Here is a 26193-nt window from a genome sequence, read left to right as displayed (position 1 = left end):
CCAGGCAAAACTGAACTATATTGTCTAGGGATACATGCCCAGGATGTTAAGTTATAAAGAAAAACAAGAAAATGAGCATCAAAAAAAGTCAAGATAATAGTTACCTTGTGCAAGGAGTGGGGAAGAGAACAGTGATTAAAGCATGAGGGGGACCTCCCTGGCAGTCCAGTGGTTAAGATGCCGAGCTCCCAGTGCAGGGGCAGAGGTTTGATCCCTGGTCAGGGAACTAAGATCCCACATGCCACACAGTGTGGCTGAACAATAAATAAGAATAATTAAAAAAATATTTTTAAACAAGAAAAAGGAGGCATGATGAGGACTTTGTTTCCATGGCTGTAATGTCTCTATTCTATTCCAATGTTGGTTACCATTAGCATTCACTTTGTGATAATTAACTGAGCTATACATTTTGTTTTGGGCACTTATGTATATGTATGTTATATTTGAAAGAATTTAAAAATCAACCCAGAGTAGTTTTTGTGCATGATTAAAAAAAAAAAAAAAAAGACCTATTCTTCAGAATAACACAAGAATTAGCCCACGGTTCAATGCTATAAATAAGATATAACTTCAGATTCACGGGTACTATAGTATTTTTCTCATTTTAATAAGCAGATACAAAAATATGATAGCATAACAATAATAAGTACATAGTATTATTAATTAATGACATATCCGTCACTGTTAAAAATCACTTGTTTTCATTTGCCAGTGCTCCAATCTTTTTCACAGGTACGAATTCTCCCATATTACCTCTTCAATGGGTAGGTCCTGGAGCTGTGGTAAGGAGCAAGACAGGATTCCAATAAGGAATGGAGTAGGTGAGCACACAATGTCAATCATAGATGCTGGCAGGACTGGGATGTAGGTGTGCTGCCAGGTGAACGGATACAGTGTGGCAACCACTGCATGACCACATTTTGACAGGGTGCTAGCCAGAGGAGAAAGCAAACTGATGTCACACAAACAGCAACATATGGTGGGCATGTCAGATATGACATTACAGGATTACAAACTGGTGCCAGTGATCACAGATTAACAATTCTGTAATTACTCATTAACATTCTATTTAAATTTTTAACTTAATTTTCTGAAAATCTTTAATCTCAATCCAGCTGTTTCCCACGATTTATATTGCTAAAAACTAGTGTATACTCAGAGAAGCAATACCAATTTTTAACAAATTTCAACAAAACACATTTTGAAGGTAAATTAATTGCAACCCTCAAAAGAAACTGGTATAGTTGAACACAAATAGCTTTTGGATTATCCATGTCGCTACAGCATTAAGTAACTGAGGTCCTACCTAAATTTTTTTTTTTTTTAATATGGCCAAATTCTAAAACCCTAAGAACAAGTAAAACCCCAGTCTGATGTGACGTATCTTATTTCTCACCTTAGGCTATTGGCGACAAAGATTACCCTCCGCTCCAAAAGGAGAGAGGCACAGACTCGAATGAGATGGCACACGCTCAGGCACTTAAAGAGACACTCAAAATCAACATGCTCCAGCCGTGAGTCCAGTGGTCGGCACAGCTCAATGGACTGAAATGCAAACATTTCAATCAGGGGAGCTGAGGTGGGAAAAGATCCCTAATGACAATACTAATGGACCCTGTCACTCTTGTACAGATTAAATTCCAGAGAGGGGCTCCTGCAGAGTTTGTGAAGCAGCCTACACTGATCTCAAGACTTAATACTTTAGTTTCATGCCATAAATTTCTGGTGAAATCTTTTATCCCACTGGACAACATTTATCATATTGAAATTGACCTCATGCAGGTCAACTTATGAGTGGTTCAATCTATAAATGGCAGAGAAACCTCTGGTTCTTGGGGTCTAGGATCAACAATCTCACTGATGAACTGGATGTTTCTCTAGTGCTTCTGGGACTGAAACACACTCTGTGAAATTTATGAAAAGGAGAAAGGTTTCTATCACATAAGGTCTACTAGTATAAGGACTGCTTTTTGGCAGCTAGCGAGTCTCCTCAAAATTAACTAACTTACCCCATCTCCAGCCCCAGGGAGGTAGCTCTTCACTGTGATGGTGCGTCCAGGAGCTGGGAAAGGAGCTTCCATGACACTTCGCATGAAGGGGTAAACCAAAGCTGGAGACATTTCTCTTCTCTTCTCTACTTCGTCCAGAATCTACATACACAAAACATACATATTTTTTTAAATTAAGAACTTAGTTCAAAAACATAAAAGAATCCTATTAAAGGAACTGAAAAACTGGGTGCACAAACTTGAAAATAATACGGTCACCAGATTTTAAGACAGATAAGCTTCTGCCACCTTTAAAAAAGTTCATTAAAGGCCTCCTTTCTCTTGGAGGTATCTTTAAATCTCTAAGAAAAGTTACTAAAATAAATCAATTTAATTTTAGAAAGGAGTCCCTTTTTATATCATCAAGGAAGGGACAAAGAAGGTAACACAATAATATCCTGCAGTTTGGTGCCTGGGAAAGACATGAGACAAGATAAACTTCAGGCAAAGTTCTGCTTTAAGCAGCAAGATTTAGCAAACTGAAATGAGGATTATAGGGCAACATCATGTGGTTTAGAGATCTAAGTTTAAGCCTTCAAACCTGTAGTTCGAATCTCCTAATGGAAAGCCCTTTCTAAAGTAGAATGTTAAAAGTCTATGCCACTTAACATTGCCTAGTGAAGTCATCAGAAACAAAGATGTACTCAGAGCTCAGAAAGGACACCATCTTTCATAGCACCCATTCTCCACTCACCTTTGAAAAAAGGTTGAAGCAGCCTAGGCGACTGACCATGCAGTACACCTCAGGGAGTCGCTTTCCTTTGCCCTCTGGCTAAACAACAACAAGAACAACAAAGCAAAAATTAAGTAGCACAAGTCTTTACTAATTTGGACTATTAATACCTCTTAATACTCTTTAGTATAGAGTAGGAACCAAAGGTCTCATTCTCAGTGAACACTGAAAGATGGAAAAATGCTAAAAAAAAAAAAAAAGATAGTATGATTCATTCCAGCTTAATGAAGGCATCTAAGCAAGAAGAAAGTAACTCAGAGCTCCCTCGACTAGCTCATTGTACTCCATTCCTCAAACATAAGCAGACTGACTTCAGCTATAATGTCAGTGCTTTCATTATCTATTAGAGACAAACAAATAAAATAAATCCATACCCTTTCTATTCCAAAACACTCTGTGGCTAACCTCCACCCTGCTCTTACTGTTTAAAGTTAACATAGCTTCTTTGTAATACACAGATCATTGAGTAGCCCCCAGACTCATCTAGAAATTATGCTTCTGAAGTTCCTAGTCTGACTCTATTGTTTCTCGACCAAAGCTGCCTGGAGCACAGGTCTGGGACTTACCAAGAGCTTCTTACAGTAACCAAACCACCGGCTCCCATCTTCACCAGTTAAGACAAAGGAGAAGGTTTCACTGAAAAGAATAGTTAATAGTTTGAGATTCAAACAACTACTTATGACATTCCTTGGAACAAGCAATTAAAAATTAGTGTCTAATTTTGTGATGTAAGAGGAAGAGCAGCAATTTTGTGATGTAAGAGGAAGCATTGATATTATATTTATTGCAAGTCATGTTCTTCCTGAGGGAAAATTCTCAAATTCTCAAAGGTCCAGCCCTTGAGAATATCTTGCTTTGTACTGGAGTGAGAGAATAGGTATGGGATGAGCTGCTGAAGCCACCACCTCCTTTCACTTTCTTATCTATCTGGTCAGCTATTAATCAAGTCTATTTTCCTTTTGTTGAATGCTCAGTTTAGCCAAACACATAGGTAAGCTAAAAAGGATTTTAATAAGCTATTCTTCCCTTCCAAATTCTTCTACTTAGTTTTGAGAGGTCATATGCAACAGTGATAGGCAAAAGAATATATTAATACATAAAAATTAATAGGAAAATCGATATCTCATTAGAAACATAGGCAAAAGATAAAATGCATAGATAACTTACAAAATGAAGACCTAGAGAGGCCCAAGAAATAAATTCATTAACAATCAAAAGGAATTCAAATCTGAACAACATTATATACATATGTCTATATACGGCCAAGAATTAAAGACTGGAAGGGAACATCTCAAAACACTTACAGTGATTATCTCTGAGTAAACCAGAATGCCAGTGATTTCTAATTTTTGCTTTTTATTTACTTCTCTGTATTTTCCATATATTTTAGAATGAACACACATAACTCTTGGGGAGAGGGAAAAGCCAACCATGGAGCAGCCAGGTCGATATGAAAGAAGCTGCCTATGTGGTCAGCAGTGCAACTGACAGCACAAAAGCATCAGGATTGATGGCTCAGAGATGAGAGTGGTGATCAGGCTAAACTGGTTGTGAGAGGCAGCAGCTTAGTCTGGAGGCAACGCGGCGTGGAAAGGCACAGCCACTTAGGCAACAGCTGAGGCTGTCTTCCAGCAGGTCATCAGCATGTGATATGGTTCACATAATCATGCTTTTCAGCCTAAATACATGACCAGTAATTCCAGTTTTGAAAGAAGCAGTCATCTATTTACAAGCAGGATATGAGATGATGATGTCTTATTAATTGAAAATAGTAATTTCCTCTAGATACTGGGAAGAAATTTTTTGTAATTCCTTTCCAATATACTTACACCTTCCAAACTCCAGCCTCCTTTTTGTACAAGTTTGACAGGGGAACATACAATCTGGGCTATAGCTTTTTCTAACAATTTGAGGGAGATACAAGATGCAGACACTGCCATGTTTTATTTTTGTTTTTAAGTTCAGCATTTTTTTCCTTTTATGTCCACTTGGTGGCATTTCTGATTGTATGTAAAGTGGAACTTTTTTTCCTGCAGAATTGGCAAATTGAAGAGACTCTCAAACTTGTTTTCCCGTTAACACTGTGCTTTCCTTTCGGGAGCCCCACATAGGAAATGTCCTAATTCTTTTCCTTCCTTCCCTGCCACAGAGTACACATAGCTTCACTACTGGTTCTATCTGTTTCTCGAACATTCTGATTCTACTTTTGCAGTTTCAACAAACAGAAATCAGATAAAGTAGTCTATTTACCTCTTGAGTTCCGAGGTTGGCACCCAGTCCTTTGAATCAGGAAAACAAAATTTGGGGATAACTTTGAGCCTCTCTTCAGTGTCTCTGGATTGCTTAAAGCCATGATCACCCTGAAAAAAATAACACTGGAAATGACTAATATTCTATGTAAGTGGAGTGTAGAAATAAAAAACTCAGCCTGTTCTCAGGAAAAGGGTATCCAACAAGTCGAGGTAGCAACCTGCTCCAGTACTCTTGCCTGGAAAATCCCTTGGACGGAGGACCCTGGTAGGCTGTAGTCCATGGGGTCTAGAAGAGTCAGATGCAACTAAGAGACTTCACTTTCACTTTTCACTTTCATGCATTGGAGAAGGAAATGGCAACCCACTTCAGTGTTCTTGCCTGGAGAATCCCAGGGACGAGGGAGCCTGGTGGGCTGCTGTCTATGGGGTCGCACAGAGCTGGACACGACTGAAGTGACGCAGCAGCAGCAGCAGCAGTTATCTCAGAGTGGTTTTGTGCAGTTTAATAAAACAGGAGGGCCAAGACTGTTAATCACTGAAATTTTCTAAGGAACAGTTTCTTTCTTTCTTTTTTTTTTTAATTAATTAATTAATTTATTTTTAATTTTTACTTTACAATTCTGTATTGGTTTTGGCATAGATTGACATGAATCCACCACAGGTGTACATGCGTTCCCAAACATGAACCCCCCTCCCACCCCCCTCCCCACAACATCTCTCTGGGTCATCCCCGCGCGTCAGCCCCAAGCGTGTCATATCCTGCATCAGACCTAGACTGGCATTTCGATTCTTACATGATATTATACATGTTTCAATGCCATTCTCCCAAATCATCACACCCTCACCCTCTCCCTCTGAGTCCAAAAGTCCGCTATACACATCTGTGTCTTTTTTGGAACAGTTTCTAAGTAAAAAGAATTCTGTTTTTATATAGAGAGGGTACTTGAGGAGATCCTATAATCTGATGTAAGAGAGAAATTATTGAAAACAGTTTCTTATCTAGAGAAAGAATCTTAATTCAAGTATTCACATACTAGTCAGAATATTTTTATGAATCATGGACTATAAAATAAATGAAAATCTATGTTATACTGATAGCAAAAACCTAGTCAGCTCAAGATACTCTCTGATCAATAATCCAAGATATTTTGAAAAGTCAGATGACCGTTACTTAGAAAAAACAGTATTTTTAGAATCCACCCCACATATAATCATTTCCCTTAGCATGTAATCTTTGTTACCTAATTATGGGTTTGCGACTTCCTGTAAAATTCTAACATGGAAGACCCTTTTGTGCAAGTTTGGTATTGTACTTTAGAGAACAGTCTAAATTTAGTTAAGTCAAAAGACATTTAAAAATTAGTACAAAAATAAGCAGATAAGTCTAATTACCATATTGACTTCATGTAACTAATATCAATGACCTACCTTTTAATTTCTAAAACAAAACAGGGTTTTTGATTTTGTATTCAAAGGCATGCTCCCTCAGGCACGAGGATCTTGGGGATAAGTGGGGACATTCACAGGTGCTCAGGGACCCTGGCTCACAATCTGGTGTTCAACTGACCCACCAGCTGCAGGGTTTCCCCCTCAGGCCAGGTGCAGGACTCAAACCTTGTGTCCTGACTAGGGGTAGGGAAGTTGAGCCGGGGTAACTCCCTTACTATGAGCCCGCCACTCCAACCCACAGCAGCTGGGCAACCCTCAAGGGGCTGTAGCCTCCACACAGGCACATGCTCAGTACTTGGACTGGGGGTGATGAAAAGGCTTGCACCTCTAGACCACCCATTGAATAGCAGTAGCAATGCCCAGGGCAGGGCATTAAGACACTGCATTAAGGCATTAAGCAAAGCCATGCGTTGCTTAAGACACTGCGGGGTTAATGCTTGCCTGATCCTGACCCTCCCCATGCATGCCGCAGAGGGTGGCAGCAGCCAATGAGTGAGGCTGGAAAGGGGGAAGCCTGATAGGACCTGGGGAACCAAGAAGTAGGAGTGAGGACACCTAGAGAACCCATTTAGGGGAGGAAGCAGGTGAGACCATGCATGAAGCCAGGCTTTAAGACTTTGGTACACGCCCCATTGTCTCAGCAGACCTCACTCCTCGCTTACAAAACACAAACTCAAATATAAATTGAGAGTTTCCTGTGGAGCAGGGCTCTTCTAGGAGAGAGATGCCTTTTGTGACGGCACTGGTCACATACCCATGAAGTCAGTCCTGCTCCTTACTCAGCTTCAGCCAATTCATGCCACTTAGCAATGTGGGCTGAGTGCCGGCAGTCTTTCTAGTTTCTCGGGAAAAAGCCAAAATACAGATTTCTATATGAAATTTGACTTTTAAACAAAAAACTGGCAACAAAAACTTTATTATTATTTTATTACTATATTACGGCAACCCCCCCCTCCAAATATGTCTGTGGGCTTAATAAGCTCAGAGGCCATCAGTTTGTAAGCCCTGATGTAATGACCATGTTCTTTATTTTTACAGTCACAAAGCTCAGAGCCACATTTAGGGTCTATTTTGTAAGCTCTGTGAGGGCAGGGACCAAGAAGATCTATTTTAGTTGTGTTCTTAGCATGTAATCTTGGCAAAAAGTAGGTATTTATGAAATACTGATGAAACAAATGAATGAATGATTTTGTGGAAAAGGCAAAGTAAAGGAAATAATACTGTTAATAATATTAACCATTTATCACATGCTTACTATGTGCTAGAAACTGCATTAAGCATGTTATATACATTATCTCATTAAATCCTCACTAATACGGGATAACATTATATTGTGCTACTACATGCTAGACACTGTTCTTAGTGCGTTATATTAATTATTATATAATGAGCTCATTTAATCCTCACTAAATAGGGTAGACACTGTTACGATTACCCCTCCTTCACCAATGAAGAAAACAAGACGCAGACCAGTTTAACTGCTCTAAGTCACAGAGTTAATAAGTGGCAATTACAGACAGTTGGCTCACAGTCCGTGCTCTGAACTGCCACCTTACTCCGCCACATTTATCATTCCCCTCATTAAAAATGGGGCTTCCCTGGTAGCTTAGAGGGTAAAGAACCTGCCTATAATGCAGGAGACCTGAGTTCAATCCCTGGGTCGGGAAGATCCCCTGGAGGAGGGCATGGCAACCCACTTCAGTATTCTTGCCTGAAGAATTCCATGGACAAAGGAGCCTGGGGAGCTACAATCCATGGGGTCAGAGTCACACACGACTGAGCAACTTCCACTCACTCACTCGCTCTCATTAAGAAGGAGAAAACTGAGGCCTTGTAACTTGCTAAAGGTCACTTAGTAAGCAGTAGAGCAAAAAAATAAAAACCCAACTTGAATAATGAGTTTTATTCCCCCTTGGTTGCAGCTCATGCCTGACACAAGATATCATCAGATCCATGTCCTACAAGAAGTATAGAGTTAGTAAAAGCTGATGGAGACAACAGTAAACAAGAGGAGAGGGATAAATACACAGAGACACAGGAAGGCCATCTGTTCCTGGATGTCTCATGGTCTCTATGCACCTACCTTGCTAGGGAATTGCTGTATGACCTGGGGAACGTAGCTTGCTTCTGACGGCTTCTTCTGTAGAGACACCACCACAAAAAGTTCAAAGAGCTGCTGCTCCTGTAATTCAATCAGATCCCGCTCTAAAGTCTGGTAGTGCGGATTCCTCTTGGAAGACTGCTGCAGTTGTGCTACGCGCTTGTGGCGACCTGCGATGAGATCATGGAGCATTGTCTTCCTTTGTAGCCCTATCTTCCCTCTAGCACCCAGAGGTCATGACCCATGCGGGGCTAACCTTCATTCAGTGGTTGTTAATGAGTGTTGACTAACGAATGTCTGTACCCAGACGTGCTTGTCAGGGCTATAACACACGTGGAGGACAAGTGCAGATTCCCACAGGCAGCTGGGGGCTCTGCAGTGGGACTGATGTTCTGTGTCCCAACTGATACCTAGGCATGTCCCAACACATACTCTGTGTTATCCTATCTTTCATGGCATGACACCAGTAAAAGCACTGGCCAGACCACAGATGCCACTGCTGAGACCATGAAATCATAGGTGGGGGAAAGATCTGATAAAATAATTGAGCCCTATAGAAGGTAAGTACATAAAGAGACAATTTTTATAAAATTAAAACAAAACTATCCTCACATGAAACAAACTATTGTTTTCCCTTCTCTCTTTGGTATGTATTATGAATGATGGACATATATCAATAAATGGTGCTAAACACAAGAGGAAAAGATATTCATTAGCAGATTGTTTCTCAAAAGAAAGAATTTATAGAAGCATACTATTTATACAGTGTGAGCAATCCCACTCAAAAGTGGATAACATTTACCCTTTATTCTCATCACTCTAAATTCTGGATAATTTGGGATAGTCTCCACTAGAGGGAACGCAGTAGTTGCAGAAGAAATAATCTAAGGATCCCAGAGATTTGCTTATGTGTCATTCTAAGCCAATGACTGAAAGACTCACCCTCTAATTGTTTTGCTTTTCTTTCGAGATGTGATGCATTCTGCCCCAAAGAAGTTATGATGTGGATCAAAATATTAAGAACACTTAAAAAAGTGCTCTAGGCAAGCCTTCTTACTCCAAAGGGCTTAGCTCATATCAAGAAAATTTTAGGGCCTGATTCTCAGTAGCGACAGCACTAAGTTAGTCATCTTTACACATCCACGTTGAACTTGATGATGACTGAGGTTTCACCTTAAATCAGGCTACTGAATCAAACACCTGAAGCAACTGAGGCTACTGGTAGGAGCACATGATTATTAATCATAAAGTCAGAATATCAGACTTGGAACTGCCCTGTTCTTGGCTTTGATAATTCACGTCTCCTACTTTTCCCATGCCTCAGTTAAACAGAAACGAAATAATTTGCTGTGAAAATCCATTAGATGCAGGATACAGAGCCTTTGAGTACTTGAACAAGTACAACCAAAAATGCATGGTGTAGTTTGTACTCTAACAGAAAGTAAATGGCACAGTAATTTAGAATATAAATGCCTACGAATAAGAAACAGATCAGTGTTGCCTATCTCAAGACACTTAATGAATTACACTTGAATGACTATGAAAAAATCAGATATTTTTGTCTCAGAGGATGACTCACATGCTCTGTTTTGGTTGCTGGGAAATGGCTGCATATGTGTCTGAACACGCAGCTCTGCCGCTCCCCTCAGAACATTCCATCTTAAAACTATATAGGTTTGCCTCACACCACCATGGGAGATTTTTTAAACTTTTTATTTCATATTGGGGGATAGCTGATTAACAATGTTATGATAGTTAACAGCAAAGGGACTCAGCCATACACATATACATGTATCTATTCTCAATTATGGGAGTTTTTTTTTAATGGGAGATTTTGAATGCTGTCACAACATCTGACAATGTATTGTTTAGTTCCCTAAATCTCAACAGGATCTTATAATGAAGAAATCACCGACAAAGTGAAACTTGGTGTAGAAAACATATGCTTCATCACAAAGGTAGGTGCGACTCCACCTACAACCAGGATCATCATGCGAAAGGGAGCAGCCCCACTGACTCACTCACTCTTTGGTAGATACTCGGCATCACTTTCATACCCACCAGGTTCACCTGAAAAGAAAGAATTTCTATTTGTATTGTCCAACAACAGCAGGAGGAACACGAGGAAGAGAATAATGGAAAAGACCTGGGGACTTAAGAGCAAGGAATAATAAGGAGGCTGAAACTTTCTCCAAACTGTATCTTGATACTTAGCTGTATCAAGGCTCAGAGAAGAAACTACTCCATTCCACCTTCTTCCCACACCCACTTCCCTCCTTAATTCCCCTCGCATCCCTAAATCTAGACTTTAACAGCAGTTCAAACTAGCTGCAGGAAGTCTTGGTTAGAGTAGATCCTATTTCTACATTCATAGAATGTAGACATATTTGTCTTTCGATTCCCAAATAAGGTATCACAGGTAGAAGCATCAACCTGGCTAACCAAAAGTCTCAACATGGAACAAACTATGAGTTTAGATTAAAAAGAAAATGTGAAGTTAAGAAAGTTAAGAAAGATTACCAAATGAGTTTATCAAGTAACATTCTACCTCTTTTAACATGCTTCTAAGCCACCTCGAAGGCCAAACTGAACTGAACTTTACTCTGAATTCTTACAGTACTCAGATGGCTTTGAACTACTCTTATTTTCCACAATTGGATTTTAAGTGTTTTGAGGCTAAGGGGCTTTGCTTTCAGAAGGGAATATTGTGTACAATACTAGGTGTATTGTCAATTTATAAAACAACAACAACAAAGCAACCAAAAGATAAAACATTGTAAACAAGTGAATGAAAAATTTCTAAATTAAATTTAAAAAGTTAAAGCAAAATTTTAAAATGTAAAGAAAGGGAAAAAGTTTTAAATATCAGGAAAAATAAGGACTAGGAATCGTAAATGAAAAATATATGTAAGTCTGATTGTATAAAAATGTAAAATTTCTAATCTAACAAAAAATCATTAGTAAATTCAAAAGGCAAACAACCTGGGAAAATATTTGTAGTATACATTGTAGACACCAGGCTGTCTTCTTAATATTCAAATAGCTGTCATAAAGAAATATGGAAAAACACAGCACAACAAAAGATGAATAAAAGGTAGGAATAATTCATAATTAAAGAAATGTAAATTAAGACAATAAGTAAGATATACTTTTCAACCATGATACTGGTAAAAAATAAAAATCTCTAATTAACTAAGATAATGAGGAAAATATCATTTTCAAAAGTTGTTCATAGAAATGTAAACTGTTACAATCTATTTATGAGACAATTTGGTTAGCAGTTATAAAAATATTAATTTATGTGTTCTTTAAAGTATGTGTGCTTTGATTAAGTCCACTGCTAAGAACTCATTCTATAGATGTATTCTAACCAATATACAAAATTATATATAAGTAAAAAGTGTACATCACAGCATTGTTTGAAGAAAAAATAACCTATATCTCTTTATAAACCTTAATTATCCCCAGATTAAATAATATGTTAGAAACAGCTAAATAAATTCTTTTATATTTATACAAAGAAATGCAGTACAGATATGTGGATCTCTCTGTGTTGATACTGAAAGAGCTCCAAAGTATATTAATTATACTTTTTTTTAAAAAAAAGCAAGACATAGTATAAAGTTATTTGGGGAGAAAAAACATTTGCATGTACATAAAATTTTCTGGGAGTAGTAGCAGGAAGTTCTGGAAACACTGGCTTTCCATTTTATCTTATTCTATATTCCTGCAATTTCTTGCTGTGCTCATTTTAGTTTTGTAATAAGGGAGAAGAGAAGATTAAAAAATGCTGTCTGTCCATAAGACAGGAATGAAAAGTACACAAGAGATGTTACAGAAAAGAAAGCTATCTAAATATTGTGTACTATCTAGGTTTTATAACTTCAAACTAACTACAATGACACAAAGTATACTGGGGCTCTATCCTATTAATCAATAAGTAAGAATAAACACTGTGAGCTACTGAACCCTGTCTATATCCTTGGCACCAGGCACCTCTTGGGAGCCTGTGAGGTGTCTGGGAAAAAAAGAAAAGAAAAGAAGGAGAAAATGGGAAGGGAGGAAAGGTAATTTACCTGGCAAAGACCTTACAAAAGATCATTTATACGGCTTTAACATATTTACCTCTGGGTTTGATGACCTGCATTCCAAGACATGGAATGAAGGTTAAGGGGTTTATAAGCCAATATTGAGAATCTGTAAGGATCAAAAAAGTACTAGGTTGTCCCTTTTTGATAAGTGACTTTAACACACAAAACCGTACTTTCGAAGAAGGGCAGTAAATCATTTTGTGATACTTGAGAATTGAGAGTTAAGAAATGTTTAGGTTGGAATAGATTCACTAAAACCTAGCATGTACTGGCAGAGTAGGTAAATAGAATCATCTGGTTCTATGAGGCACTGTTGATACACAGACAAAAGCTTAAGGAGGAAAACAAAAACCTGAGAACTGTGACTACTGAGCCAGGAGTCCTCAAGCATGAGAGAAACTCCTGTCCAGTGAAGAGGCTGGCCAGAGACCAGGTAAATGCACATTTCCTTTGAGCCACGCAAAAGAAAATAAACTTGGAGGGACTCCTCCTTTCGTGTGTATATGCTACAAGTTGGCAGTTTATGCCGTTGATTTTTTGTTCTTTTCAATAAAGACAGTGAAAAAAAGGATTTGATGCTTCAAAAACTTTTCTTAGGGTCAAATTTACTAAAATCTTCCTAATCCATAAAGCATACACATAAAATAACAGATCAGTGATAACATACTTACAGTAGCATATCTGGTGAATATACTTATCAACAGACTGCTGTTAATCTGGGAAAATTGACAATCTTTTCTAAGAATTTGTCCTGGTTCCAGTGTTGATATTTCATATAATTTGCAATTTATAATTTATTTCCTTATCTATAAAATAATAATATTTGCTACATACAGTTATTTAGAAAAGACAGTCATAATGTATCTGAAAGGATCCAGCAGAATATCTGGCATTACTTTTCATCTTCTATATCTCTTTTTGAATTACACAAATAAAAAGCATTTGACTATATCTTTACTGGACATATGAAAACATCTAGAGAGGAGATAGTCAAACTGCTAAAAATCAAAAACTGAGTAATTGTTGGTGATAAAGAAGAATAAGAGTTTGTGGTGTCATGTTCCTTGATTCAAATTGATGCTTCCTCTTCTCACTCAGCTGCTTACTCTGTAAAATTAGGATAGTCCCACACCGCCCAGTGTGGTCATATTTATACACCAGATAAAGTACATAAAGAAACTATTACTTCATTCAGTTAAGTAGTAGCTATTATTATTAACAATGACCAGAAGTATTTCTTCTATAGAAGACTAAAATGTTTTAATAATTGCTTCTGAAAATATGAAAATTCACATTTTAAATGGTGATGACAGGATGATTTTAATCATCACAAAAAAGAAAGAGCTTTGAATTGTTGAACGCAGAAGTTTACTTTCACATAGTTCACTCATAGAATGAGGAATAGATTTTTAATGGAAATTAAGAAATTTCTGTCTTTGGAAGTCTTTGCAAAAATATGAAACATTCTTCTCTGATATGATTTGGCTGTTGTTTCTCACCTATGAATCTCATATATAAAAACTGTTAACTTCTACATATTCTGTGCCAGACAAGCAAGTTTGTTGTAAAGAAAAGTCTAATAGTTCATTAGGAATGTTGAAAGGTTCTCAGTCAAGACAATCTAAGTTTTATCTAGGCATCTGAAGGAGAACTCTACTGAACTTATTAGATGACTACAGGTTGAATACCACATACCTTCAGTATATATACACTTAATATTTTCATTTCTCCATTGAACGAGTCTACACTGACACTATAAATCAAAGGACTATAAAACATGGATGAAACCTGTCTATGAAAAATCATTCCCATTGGTTTATAACTATTTTAAAATTTATTTACTTATTCATCCAGTAGCTATTACTTGGTAAAGAGTCAGACATGACTTAGTGAGTGAACATCAACAACCAGAACTAAATAAAAGGGATTTGAGGAAGAACAAGAAATAATCCCTTAGGCTAAAGAAGTTTTATGTTTAAGTGGGAGAGACAGGAAAGTAAACCAAAAATTATAATTCTCATCAACCATTAAATTATATAATGATCTGCCTAACATATGCTAATAGTTATGGACAGCTGGAACAATTCTTACCTTTAGAGGGAGGTACATCTTTTCCAGTGTAAGGGTGTAACTTGACCCTTTTCTTCCCTCTCTTAGACTCAAATATATCATCTATTTTTAATACAAGCTAAAAAAAAGACCAGAAAAGTACAAGTTTAAACAAACACCAACAAGTTTTGCAGTTTGATAATATTAACTTATTAGTGATTCTCATTCAGAGAAAGATCCATTTTAAAAATAAAACCTTTACATTTTTCAATTTTGAATCTAAAATTATCTTTAGTAAGATGACATGCTATTCTAACACAAAATCCATTTAATATGGGTAAGATAAGTGGGAAAGGATATTTCCTTTCTAGAGGAATTCAGCACAGGCTCCTAGAGAGATTGCTTGTCATTCCATGTCACAACATGCAGGAAATCTGGGTACTGCACTCTCTGCATTGACCAAGCCTCACCAATGGGCTCAAGGTTTTGCATGCCCAGAGTAAGAAGTGAGACATTTATTCATTTGGAAGGCAGGGTGAGGTGCAGTTATTTTTGCTCCCATGAACTTTTGCAAAAAGAGGATAATCACACTTAGAAAGTTTTAGTCAAAAGAAATATTCTTTTTACTACCAGGAACACTAATATTACAACTTATTTTAGAAACATGTCATAAAAGTAGGAGATTCTCAAATATGCCTAAATACAAAAACCATGTTCCATTTAACATGCATTATTCATTACAATTCTTTCTTTGCTTCTGAGAAGTATGTATAAAAGAGAGCAAGAAACAGATACAGACTGAGCTTAAAAAGAAGGAAAGATCAACAGCTACTTTTAAAAGGAGAAACTGATTAGGTTTTCTATGTATATTTTTATTTTTTCTTAAAATTCCAAGTTTTTTCTTAACTATTAATCTTGATTTAACATATTTAGTGCCCAGAATTAACAACTGTTAGGAGCATTATATTAACGTAAGATGATAACCAACAAAGTTGCTTGAGAAAAATGTTCTTTTTTCCTTTGTCCTTGTCTCTCTAGCAATCCTGGCAATCCATAAGCAGTGAGTCAGTCCACTGCAAGAAAAATAACATGTGAGAAACATGTGCTTTAAATACACAGATTATTCCCACATTTTTGGATGAGTTTATTCTTTTAAAAGATTTTTCTTTAATGATATTTGCAGCTGTAATTCAAATGAAAAGTTACCCATATTCTTAAATATTACCATTATAAACAAATATGAGGATCCAGACATATAAAGTTATTGTTAGGGGTTATAGGAAAGATGTTTGAGAGTAAACACACATTTTGGGTACACAAGGACAAAAAATAGTAAAAATATTCATGTACATTTGAGAAGTATACTCAAAAGTACAATGAAATGTTATAAAGGAAAGGGAACTATCTATTCCAGAAATATGAGATAAAATAATAAAATTAAAATTTTGATTGTGAGCTAGGAAGAGGAGCCTATAATTACCTTCTAGCTATAGAAAATATTGTAGAATATTCTTCCTAAGAATGATGGAAACCATATTGCTATGTACACACTAGAGACAAACAACATAAAATTAGGAAATCTACTCTAGCAAACAATCCCACACAGATTTCCACAGCAGAGAAAGAAAGGAAGGGTGGGGAAGAGGCATATGGACTAGATCAGTTATTTTCAAACTATGAAACCAGTTTCCCTTCCAGGGAAAGCTCTAGTCATCAAAGAGGAAATACTGCAAAAACTGCTTTCCTCATGGAATGTTGTTCCCAAAGATAGTCCAAAACCAAAATTTGTATTGCAAATGGAATATCCTACAGGGGTTTAATCCAACGAGGCTTGAGGCTTACAAACAGAAATGCTAACAGTTTGTTCCTGCCTGACAATCAAGAATTCCAAAAATCATTCTGTCTTCCTTACTTCTCAAAAAAACCTTTGGGAAAATATTAGAACAGGAAAAGTTGAATCATCTCACCTATAATCAAAAAGAGAGCAAGCTTTGAGTACTCAAGGGATCCACAGTACATAAACACTGAGGGATGAAATCAAAAGCACTGCAAATCTCCTCGGGTCTCATCGAACTCCGTAATCCACAATTTCTAAATATTTGCTAATGTTATTCCAAGAACCATATCTTAATACAATTCCTTATTTTGGGGGGCTCCAAAGTCACTGCAGATGGTGACTGCAGCCATGAAATTAAAAGATGCTTACTCCTTGGAAGAAAAGTTATGACCAACCTAGATAGCATATTCTAAAGCAGAGACATTACTTTGCCAACAAAGGTCTGTCTAGTCAAAGCTATGGTTTTTCCAGTGGTCATGTATGGATGTGAGAGTTGGACTGTGAAGAAGGCTGAGCGCCGAAGAATTGATGCTTTTGAACTGTGGTGTTGGAGAAGACTCTTGAGAGTCCCTTGGACTGCAAGGAGATCCAACCAGTCCATTCTGAAGGAGATCAGCCCTGGGATTTCTTTGGAAGGAATGACGCTGAAGCTGAAACTCCAGTACTTTGGCCACCTCATGCAAAGAGTTGACTCATTGGAAAAGACTCTGATGCTGGGAGGGATTGGAGGCAGGAGGAGAAGGGGACGAGAGAGGATGAGATGGCTGGATGGCATCACTGACTCGATGGACGTGAGTCTGAGTGAACTCCGGGAGTTGGTGATGGACAGGGAGGCCTGGTGTGCCGCGATTCATGGGGTCGCAAAGAGTCGGACACGACTGAGCAACTGAACTGAACTATGTGTCTGTGATCTAGCTCCTGTGAACACGTGATCTGTTCTGTTGTGCCAGCATGATTTATCAAAGAGAACTGTGCAGAATGCCTGGCAATTCTTTTTTTTTTGGAGTATAGCTGATTTACAATGTTGTGGGCTTCCCTGGTAGCTCAGCTGGTAAAGAATCCGCCTGCAATGCAGGAGACCTGGGTTAGATCCCTGGGTTGGGAAGATCCCCTGAAGAAGGGAACAGATATCCACTCCAGTATTCTGGCCTGGAGAATTCCATGGACTGTATAGCCCATGGGGTCACAAAGAGTCAGACAGGACTAAGTGACTTTCACTTCCATAGCTGATTTACAATGTTGTGTTAGTTCCTAGTGAATAATAAAGTGATTCAGTTATACATTATATATACTTTGTTGTTGTTGCTTAGTCATTAAGCCCTTCTGACTCTTTGTGATCCCATGGACTATAGCCCATCAGGCTTCTCTGTCCATGGGATTCTCCAGGCAAGAATACTGGAGTGGGTTGCCATTTGCTCCTCCAGGCGATCTTCCCAACCCAGAGATCAAACCCACGTCTCCTACATTGGCAGGCAGATTCTTTATCACTGAGCCACCTGTGAAGCCCTATATATTATGTATATCCTGGCAATTCTTTAAACCTCTGATTTTTAAGTAGTCCTCACCATACACAGTAAAATAAACACCTGAAAATTTTTTTTCCCAGAGAGATCAGTTTAATGCTTTAAAAAAAACTCTGTGTCTTTAACACTTCATATGTTAAAGAGAGAAGGGCAGGAAATGGTTCAGAAGAATTAAAGTAACTATGGAAAGAGTATTTCCCAAGGAACCAATCAGCAGTTACTAAACCAAGAAACAGCTATGACTTTTGTTTAAAGTTAAAATCAGATACAAAAATCATGGGCTAAATGAATACATATAACTAATTGAGATGGGGTTAAGGGAAGAAATACTATTTAAAAGATTTCATTTCTTTATTCCAGCATAGTAATCCTGAAAACATTCTGAATTACAGAACAGAGTAACATAAAGAGTTTTTAAATATTTTCATGTAATTTCTTAAGTGTCTCTCTTAAAAATATTATGTATTACAAATAACCCAAATTTCTTCATTTTGGTTCAATGGCTCTCATCGAGATGATTTACACACTTACTTCCTTTTCTCCTTTGAGAGAGAAGTCATTTTTTCAGTATAATTGGCAAAAATTTATATTTCTAAGAGTAAAATATCTTTTTTCCTTTCTCTGAATGGAAATTTTTGGCATATACTTTGTCATTACTGAAAATTTATAAACTCAGGCACAAAGCTGAGTTAACTTTGGCTATTATACAAATGAGTGAGAATCACTGAAGCCAGCCTAATAGAAGGCTCTTTTACATGAGATTTGAGTGCTTCCTTCACATGGGCAGCTGATTTTAATGAGAACTAAGGTAACTGGAACAGAGAAGGCAATGGCACCCCACTCCAGTACTCTTGCCTGGAGAATTCCATGGATGGAGGAGCCTGGTAGGCTGCAGTCCATGAGGTTGCTGAGGGTTGGACATGACCAAGCAACTTCACTTTCACTTTTCACTTTCCTGCATTGGAGAAGGAAATGGCAACCCACTCCAGTGTTCTTGCCTGGAGAATCCCAGGGACGGGGGAGCCTGGTGGGCTGCCGTCTATGGGGTCGCACAGAGTCAGATACAACTGAAGTGACTTAGCAGCAGCAGCACGGTAACTGGAAAAGGTCAGTTTTCATTCCAATCCCAAAGAAAGGCAGTGCCAAGAATGTTCAAACTACCATACAATTGTACTCATTTCACATGCTAGCAAAGTTATACTCAAAATCCTTGAAGCTACGTAGGCTTCAGCAGTACATGACCTGAGAACGTCTAGATTATATAAGCTGGATTTCAAAGAGACAGAGGAATGAACAAATTGTCAACATTCATTGGACATGGAGAAAGCAAGGGAGTCCTAGAAAAATGTATACTTCTGCTTCATTGACTACACGAAAGCCTTTGACTGTGTGGATCACAACAAACTGTGGAAAATTCTTAGAGATGGAAATACCAGACCACCTTATCTGTCTCCTGAGAAACCTGTATGCAGGTCAAGAAGCAACAGTTAGAACCTCACATGGAACAACTGGTTCAAATTGGGAAAGTATGACAAGGCTGTAAACTGTCACCCTGCTTATTTAACTTATATGCAGAGTGCTGTGTGCTGTGCTTGGTCACTCAGCTGTGTCTGACGCTTTGCAACCCTATGGACTGTAGCCCATCAGGCTCCTCTGTCCATGGGAATTCTCCAGGCAAGAATACTGGAGTGGGTTTCTATGCCCTCCTCCAGGGGATCTGCCCAACCCAGGGACTGAACCTAGGTCTCCTGCATTGCAGGTGGATTCTTTACCAGCTGGGTTGCTAGGGAAGCCTACAGGCAGAGTACATCATGTGAAATACTGGGCTGCATGAAGCACAAGCTGGAATCAAGATTGCTGGGCGAAATATCAACTACCTCAGATATGCAGATAATAACACTCTAATGGCAGAAAGTGAAGAGGAATTAAAAAGCCTCATGATAAGGGTGAAAGAAGAGAGTGAAAAAGCTGGCTTAAAACTCAACATTTAAAAAACTACGAACATGGCATCTTGTTCCATCACTTAATAGCAAATAGAAGAGGGAAAAGTGGAAGCAGTGACAGATTTGGCTCCAAAATCACTGCAGAAGGTGACTGCAGCCATGAAATTCAAAGGCGCTTGCTCCTCAGAGGATAAGCTATGACAAACCTAGACAGTGTATTAAAAAGCAGAAACATCACTTTGCTCACAAAGATCCATATAGTCAAAGCTGTGGCTTTTTCAGTAGTCATGTATGGATGTGAGTGTTGGACCATAAAGAAGCTGAGCAACAAAGAATTGATGCTTTCAAACTGTGGTGCTGGAGAAGACTCTTCAGAGTCCCCTGGACAGCAAGGAGATCCAACCAGTCAATCCTAAAGGAAATCAGTCCTGAATATTCTTTGGAAGGACTGATGCTGAAGCTGAAGCTCCAACACATTGGCCACCTGATGTGAAAAGCTGCCTCACTGGAAAAGACCCTAAAGCTGGGAAGGATTGAAAGCAAAAGGAGAAGGGGGCACAGGGGATGAGATGGTTAGATAGCATCACTGACTCAATGGACATGAATTCGAGCAAACTCCAGGAGACAGTGGAGGACAGAGGAGCCCAGCATGCTGTAGTCCATGGGGTCGCAGAGTCAGAGATGACTGAGTGACTGAACAACAACAAAGCTTACCAAAATGAAGCCCTCTAAGGGCTTTCCTGGTGGCTCATATGGTAAAGAGTCTGCCTGAAATACAGGAAAGGAGGGTTCAATCCCTGGGTTGATCAGATCCCTTGGAGAAGGGAATGGCAACCCACTCCAGTATTCTTGCCTGGAGAATTCCATTGACAGTCGAGCCTGGCAGCTACAGTCCATGGGGGTCACAAAGACTAGGATATGACTGAATGCCTTTCATCACTCACTCACCTAAAATCAATTTCACAAATCCATACACATACACACAAAAACCTTGGCAAAAGCCATTCATGCATTCTTCTTGCATGAGCAAAACTTAAAACTTAAGGCTGCTTTCCAAATCTTCTAATTCCAGTAGGTCAGTTTTATCCTGCTATTCATTTCAGTCTAAAATTTATTTATTCTCATTTGTGGAAATGCTGAAATAAGAGTCAAAGAATGAAAATACTGGAGGTCTTACCCTTGGAAGATTTTTCCTTTTCCTGTTTGCAACTTCTCCAGCTCGGAAAAGCTTCCATTCTGTTAACGTGACTGGCAATGTAGTATCTTTTGTGAGCTTTGACCTTATATAAGCTTGTGAGTTCTTCAGTTCCATAGTCTTCCGGTGAAGGAAATGAGGTCTGGGAGGAAGCTAAAAAAGAAGAGGTATTGGTAAGGGTAAGATCACCTAGGTAATGCCTATGTTCTCAAAGTCAAAGCTATTCTCTCCCAAATATTTATCTTTCCTTTAAAATCATTTCAAACGAGGATTCTGCCTGCAATGTAGGAGACCCAGGTTCGATTCCTGGGTGGGGAAGATCCCCTGGGGAAGGAAATGGCAACCCACTCCAGGATTCTTGCCTGGAGAATCCCATGGACAGAGGAGCCTGGCAGGATACAGTCCATGGGGTCACAAGAGCCAAACACAACTTAGTGACTAAACCACAACTACCACCACCACCAAGTGAGGATACCATACTTTCTTTTTCACTGTAAAGAAATTTCTCAGGATTCTAATCCAAAGTTCTTCTACAACAATGTAATTGAATTTACAGAGAACAACAGCTCAGAGTCCTCATTAGCTCAAGGCAGCCTTTGCTTTTGGGGGTGGTGAGTGCTCTCAGGGACCAGACAGGTAATTTAGGCCGTAGGTGATGCAAACCTATTACGGAGCTGTGGTAACTAGAGTGAACTGAGAGGTTTATGGCTTGTCCAGAGGCGTTTACGTTCAAGTTTTCTGAAGTGTTAAACAGCAAACAAAACCCCTCCCCCAAACCAAATTTAAAGATAGTTTTGTGCTGCCCCCTCAAAACAAAGAACAACAAACCCATATTTCAGTGCCTCTCAGTTTCGGCCCTAATTAAACCATTTTGACCTTTTTTTGTAGCATAAATAAGATTCTAATTTTTTTTATATCAGTTCTCTGGTTATACCTTGGGTGTTCTGAAAGCACTTTTAGGGGGTGGGAGCTTCCATGCTGAAGGGGATCTCCACAGGGGCAAAGGCTGCACTGGAATGTCTTCGTATGGATTTTCTTTGGTAGGATCTTGAAAAAAAAAAAAAGGAAAATGAAGAAGTTTAGACAAACATAATTACATGAGAACAAAGTGACTACATGTAAAAGGAAAAGAAAAAACTGACTGGTTCAGCTCTCTACTCTACATTGCTTTAGGGATATAGGTCTTAAAATCAGTGGTACTTTACATTTACAAACCACTCAGGCATCTAACCAATCTAAAAGAATTTGCAAGATACCACACTGGAAAGGCCTACTTCTGAACTGAAGAGTCCACTAAACTCAATGTAAAATCCATTAGAGAATAAAAGAATTTATACAACAAAGGTTTCAATATTAAAAAAGAAAATCTAGAGCAAGACATACTTGATTGTAAAGGAAAATACCACACTCTACTTAAGAGCTGCCCCAACTACATACTCATTAAATTGAATTGCAGAGTTTGTGAACACCTACATATGATATCCTCATAGATATTGTCCTCAGACTGTGTGTAATAAAGTGCTGAGCCAGAATTTCTTCCAAGTTCTTCATGAATCTTCCGTGAGTTCCGATTTCGAAAGTGCTGAATGTCCTCAAACTCAAAGGATTTCCTTAAGAAAGAAGATATACTTTAAGGTTGTCTTTTAAAACTATGGCATGACAGAAGTTAATAAGTAAAGGACTTGTGTGAAAAATTACAAAGATGTTTTTATCAAATACCTAAAAATAATTAGGCTGGAGCCTTATATGAACCATGAGAAAATGGAAGGTTTTTAGCCAATTGCATGGGTTTCCCAGGTGGTGCCACTGGTAAAGAACCCATCTGCTGATGCAGGAGTCAAGAGACCTGGGTTCAATCCCTGGGTCGGGAATATCCCCTGGAGGAAGGCATGGCAACCCACTCCAGTATTCTTGCTTCAAGAATCCCATGGACAGAGGAGCCTGGCTGGCTACAGTCCATGGGGTTGCAAAGAGTCAGACATGACTGAAGCAACAACTTAACAGGAACACAGCCAATTACATTCATGTTCTTCTTTGCGTACTTTATTAAATTTACTCTCTAATAAAAAGTGAGCCTACAGCCAGCATGCCCTAAATGAAAAAGAAGAACGTACTAGCTTCCCTATATGTTTTTAAAGATAGAAAATGGAAGTTTTTCAGAAACAGACTCACAGACTTAGAATGAACTTATGGTTACCAGGGGGAGGATGAGGGGAATGGATATTTAGGGAGTCTGGGGTTGACATGTATACACTGCTATAATTAAAATGGATAACCAACAACGACCTACTGTATAGCACAGGGAACTCTGCTCAATGTAATGAGCAGCCTGGCTGGGAGGGGAGTTTGGGGGAGAAGGGGTACATGTATATGTATTATTTAGTCCCTTTGCTGTCCACCTGAAACTAACATAACATTGTTCATCGGCTACACTCCAATACAAAATAAAAAGTTTTTAAAAAATAACGTGGCTAACATGTAGATCCACTCTCTTCCAGGTACATATATTTTATGAATATTACTTGATATGATCATTAAACTATCTCAGCACACATAATTACATTTTTTTTCCTTATGATGAGTACTCTTAACATCTCTTAGCAAATTTCAAATACGCACTATTGTGTTATTAACTAGCTTTATTGTGGTGATCATTTCACAATACATATACAATATATACATAGCAATATATCAAATTGCTATGTTGTACACCTGAAACTCATATAATGTTACATGTCAATAATATTTCAATAAAAATTTTTAATTAAAAAATAAAAGTTTTTCTATGGCTGTGTCAGTAGATTGTCTTAGATATTACCAGTACTCCTAAAACTCTTGTAGGTATTGTCCCCTCGGGTCAATCAACATCTGTATTTCAAATTAGAGGTGTAACCCACACATGGAAATGGAAATTGGTTTGAAAAGGAGAAAACCCAATGGTTCTATAAGGAGAATACTGAAAATCATTACCTTTCAAATAAAAACATACCTTTTAGATCTCCCTCTGATTTTTCCACCATATTTCTTTGGTTCAGGTTCCTGAGAAGAGGCCAAAGAAGATTCTGCACAAGAATTATTTTCACAGTATTCTCTGTCACAGTTTCTTTCTTTATATGGCATAACGCCAGATTCAGATAAATATCTGAATGTCCTACGAGGTTTTGGCAAAGGATTTATAGAAGGTCTGCATTCTTGTCCCTCAGGCTCAGAGTAAATGTTTTCTAAGCTCTTCGTTACTCCATATGAACTATCCAGAACTCTGAAATTCAGTTCTTTTTCTGAAGAGCCACAATGCTCCAAAGCCAAATTTAAGACTTTATCTGGCGAAAGTGCTTCTATTTTCTTCCACAATATTTGTGAGGTATAGAAATTTCCCGGAGGTAATGAAGTCTCTGGATCTAAAACTTCTTTCCAGTTTTCAATTTGTTTGACCCGAGAACACACCCAGTTGGGTTCTGATTCATTTTTAAATAAGCGTGTATCATCATATTCACGTTTTTCACTTTCATCCTCACTCTGATTGTGGCTTTTGGCGTCTTCATTAATACCTTGATCAACATTTTGAGTGTTGGTTACATCCAGCTTTTTGCTCTTTCCCTCAGCAACAGGCGTTTTCTTAAGAAGACTCTCTTGATTACAGTTATTATATCTCACTCCAAAGTCCTTTGGATGCCACTTATCTGGGTTAGATATACCATTAGTTCTTCCTTCCCACTGGGAAATTTTTTGCTTGATGTTTTTGCAGTGGCTTCTTGACAGTGTATGAACAGCAGAACGAGAAAAGCCAACATCCATGTTCCCAGTTGGGTGCATGACAAACAATGAATTTTACTAAGGTCCCATCAGAAGTCACTGTGAAAAACTATATTCATTATCTCACGAGTTAGAATCCAAAAAATTCCAGTATTTTCCTTTCATCTTTAACTTGAAAATCTTTTTTAAAAAGAAAAATTATCATCACCGATCCTTGTTGAAAATGACTACAGCTCTATCTTGAATAATCCTATTAGAATGAGATGAATATGTTAACACAGTTTTATAATTTCCTAATTTAAATTACACTAAAACACTGCCCACCTATCCCTAAATAACTCACTTATATTTCATATGTAAAGAGGTACCTGTCATCCATTAAGTAATTCAACTTCATTAAGGCATTCCTAAGATAGTGGCATAATATTACAGAGAAAATACTATTTATGGTATTTCTCAAACTATCTGCTTTCATGTTCTGCATATTTCCTAATATTAAGTAGAATGAGGTTTTATAAGAGATTATAATAGTAGTATACAACATTATTTTGTAATTAATCAATTCTTTTTTTTTAAAAGAAACTTTAATATTCATTTATTGATTTATTTGGCTGCATATTGGGTCATGAGGGCTTAGCTGCCCTGTGGTATGTGGGACCTTAGTTCCCTGACCAGGGATTGAACTCGCATCCCCTCATTGCAAGGGATTGAATTTTTAACCACAAGACCACCAGGAAAGTCCCCATAAATCAATTATTTATGAAACTTTCACTTAACGAAACAGGAGCAACAGAGTACTATCAGAAATACATCTCAAATACCAAAAGTTTATGTATAATTTCAGAGGAAGAGTCAATTAGTCTGGAAACACACCAATAGCTGATTTCCTTTTCTAGTCCTATGTTGAGAGATAATATTAGCTCATCACATACTCTTATTTCAACCTTGCTATTAGCAGCCCAGATTTTCATATTGTTTTGTTTTTTAGTTACTAAGTCGTGTCCAACTCTGCCACTCCCATAGACTGTAGCCCGCCAGGCTCCTCTGTCCATAGGATTTCTCAGGCAAGAAGACTGGAGTGGATTGCCATTTCCTTCTCCAGGGGATCTTTCTGACCCAGGATTCAAACCCACGTCTCCTGCATTGGCAGGCAGTTTCTTTACCACCGGGGAAGAATTCCATATACGCAGAGCTAAAGACAATCCAAGGTGCCATCAAC

The 26193-nt window shown here is 38.2% G+C and overlaps 1 protein-coding gene across 2 annotated transcripts in view; it reads right to left on the bottom strand.

The window, feature by feature from the left end:
* The window catches only part of DENND2C (DENN domain containing 2C), a 40778-nt gene extending 15389 nt beyond the window's left edge, over nt 1-25389 (bottom strand). For both annotated transcript variants that reach the window (XM_040230982.1, XM_040230983.1), the window contains exons 1-13: nt 24211-25389; nt 22695-22831; nt 22156-22268; nt 21204-21374; nt 14766-14862; nt 10609-10653; nt 8566-8753; nt 5032-5141; nt 3348-3417; nt 2743-2820; nt 2010-2150; nt 1397-1545; nt 754-931 (exon numbers count right to left, since the gene is read on the bottom strand). In XM_040230982.1, the coding sequence (XP_040086916.1) occupies nt 754-931; nt 1397-1545; nt 2010-2150; nt 2743-2820; nt 3348-3417; nt 5032-5141; nt 8566-8753; nt 10609-10653; nt 14766-14862; nt 21204-21374; nt 22156-22268; nt 22695-22831; nt 24211-25034 (2301 nt within the window). In that variant the 5' untranslated portion in view covers nt 25035-25389. The remainder of the gene's footprint in view (nt 1-753; nt 932-1396; nt 1546-2009; nt 2151-2742; nt 2821-3347; nt 3418-5031; nt 5142-8565; nt 8754-10608; nt 10654-14765; nt 14863-21203; nt 21375-22155; nt 22269-22694; nt 22832-24210) is intronic.
* Nucleotides 25390-26193: the final 804 nt, after the last annotated feature.

This window comes from Oryx dammah, unplaced genomic scaffold, assembly GCF_014754425.2.
Source record: "Oryx dammah isolate SB20612 unplaced genomic scaffold, SCBI_Odam_1.1 HiC_scaffold_28, whole genome shotgun sequence".
Lineage (NCBI taxonomy): Eukaryota > Metazoa > Chordata > Mammalia > Artiodactyla > Bovidae > Oryx > Oryx dammah.
This window is presented reverse-complemented; position numbering and strand designations above follow the sequence as displayed.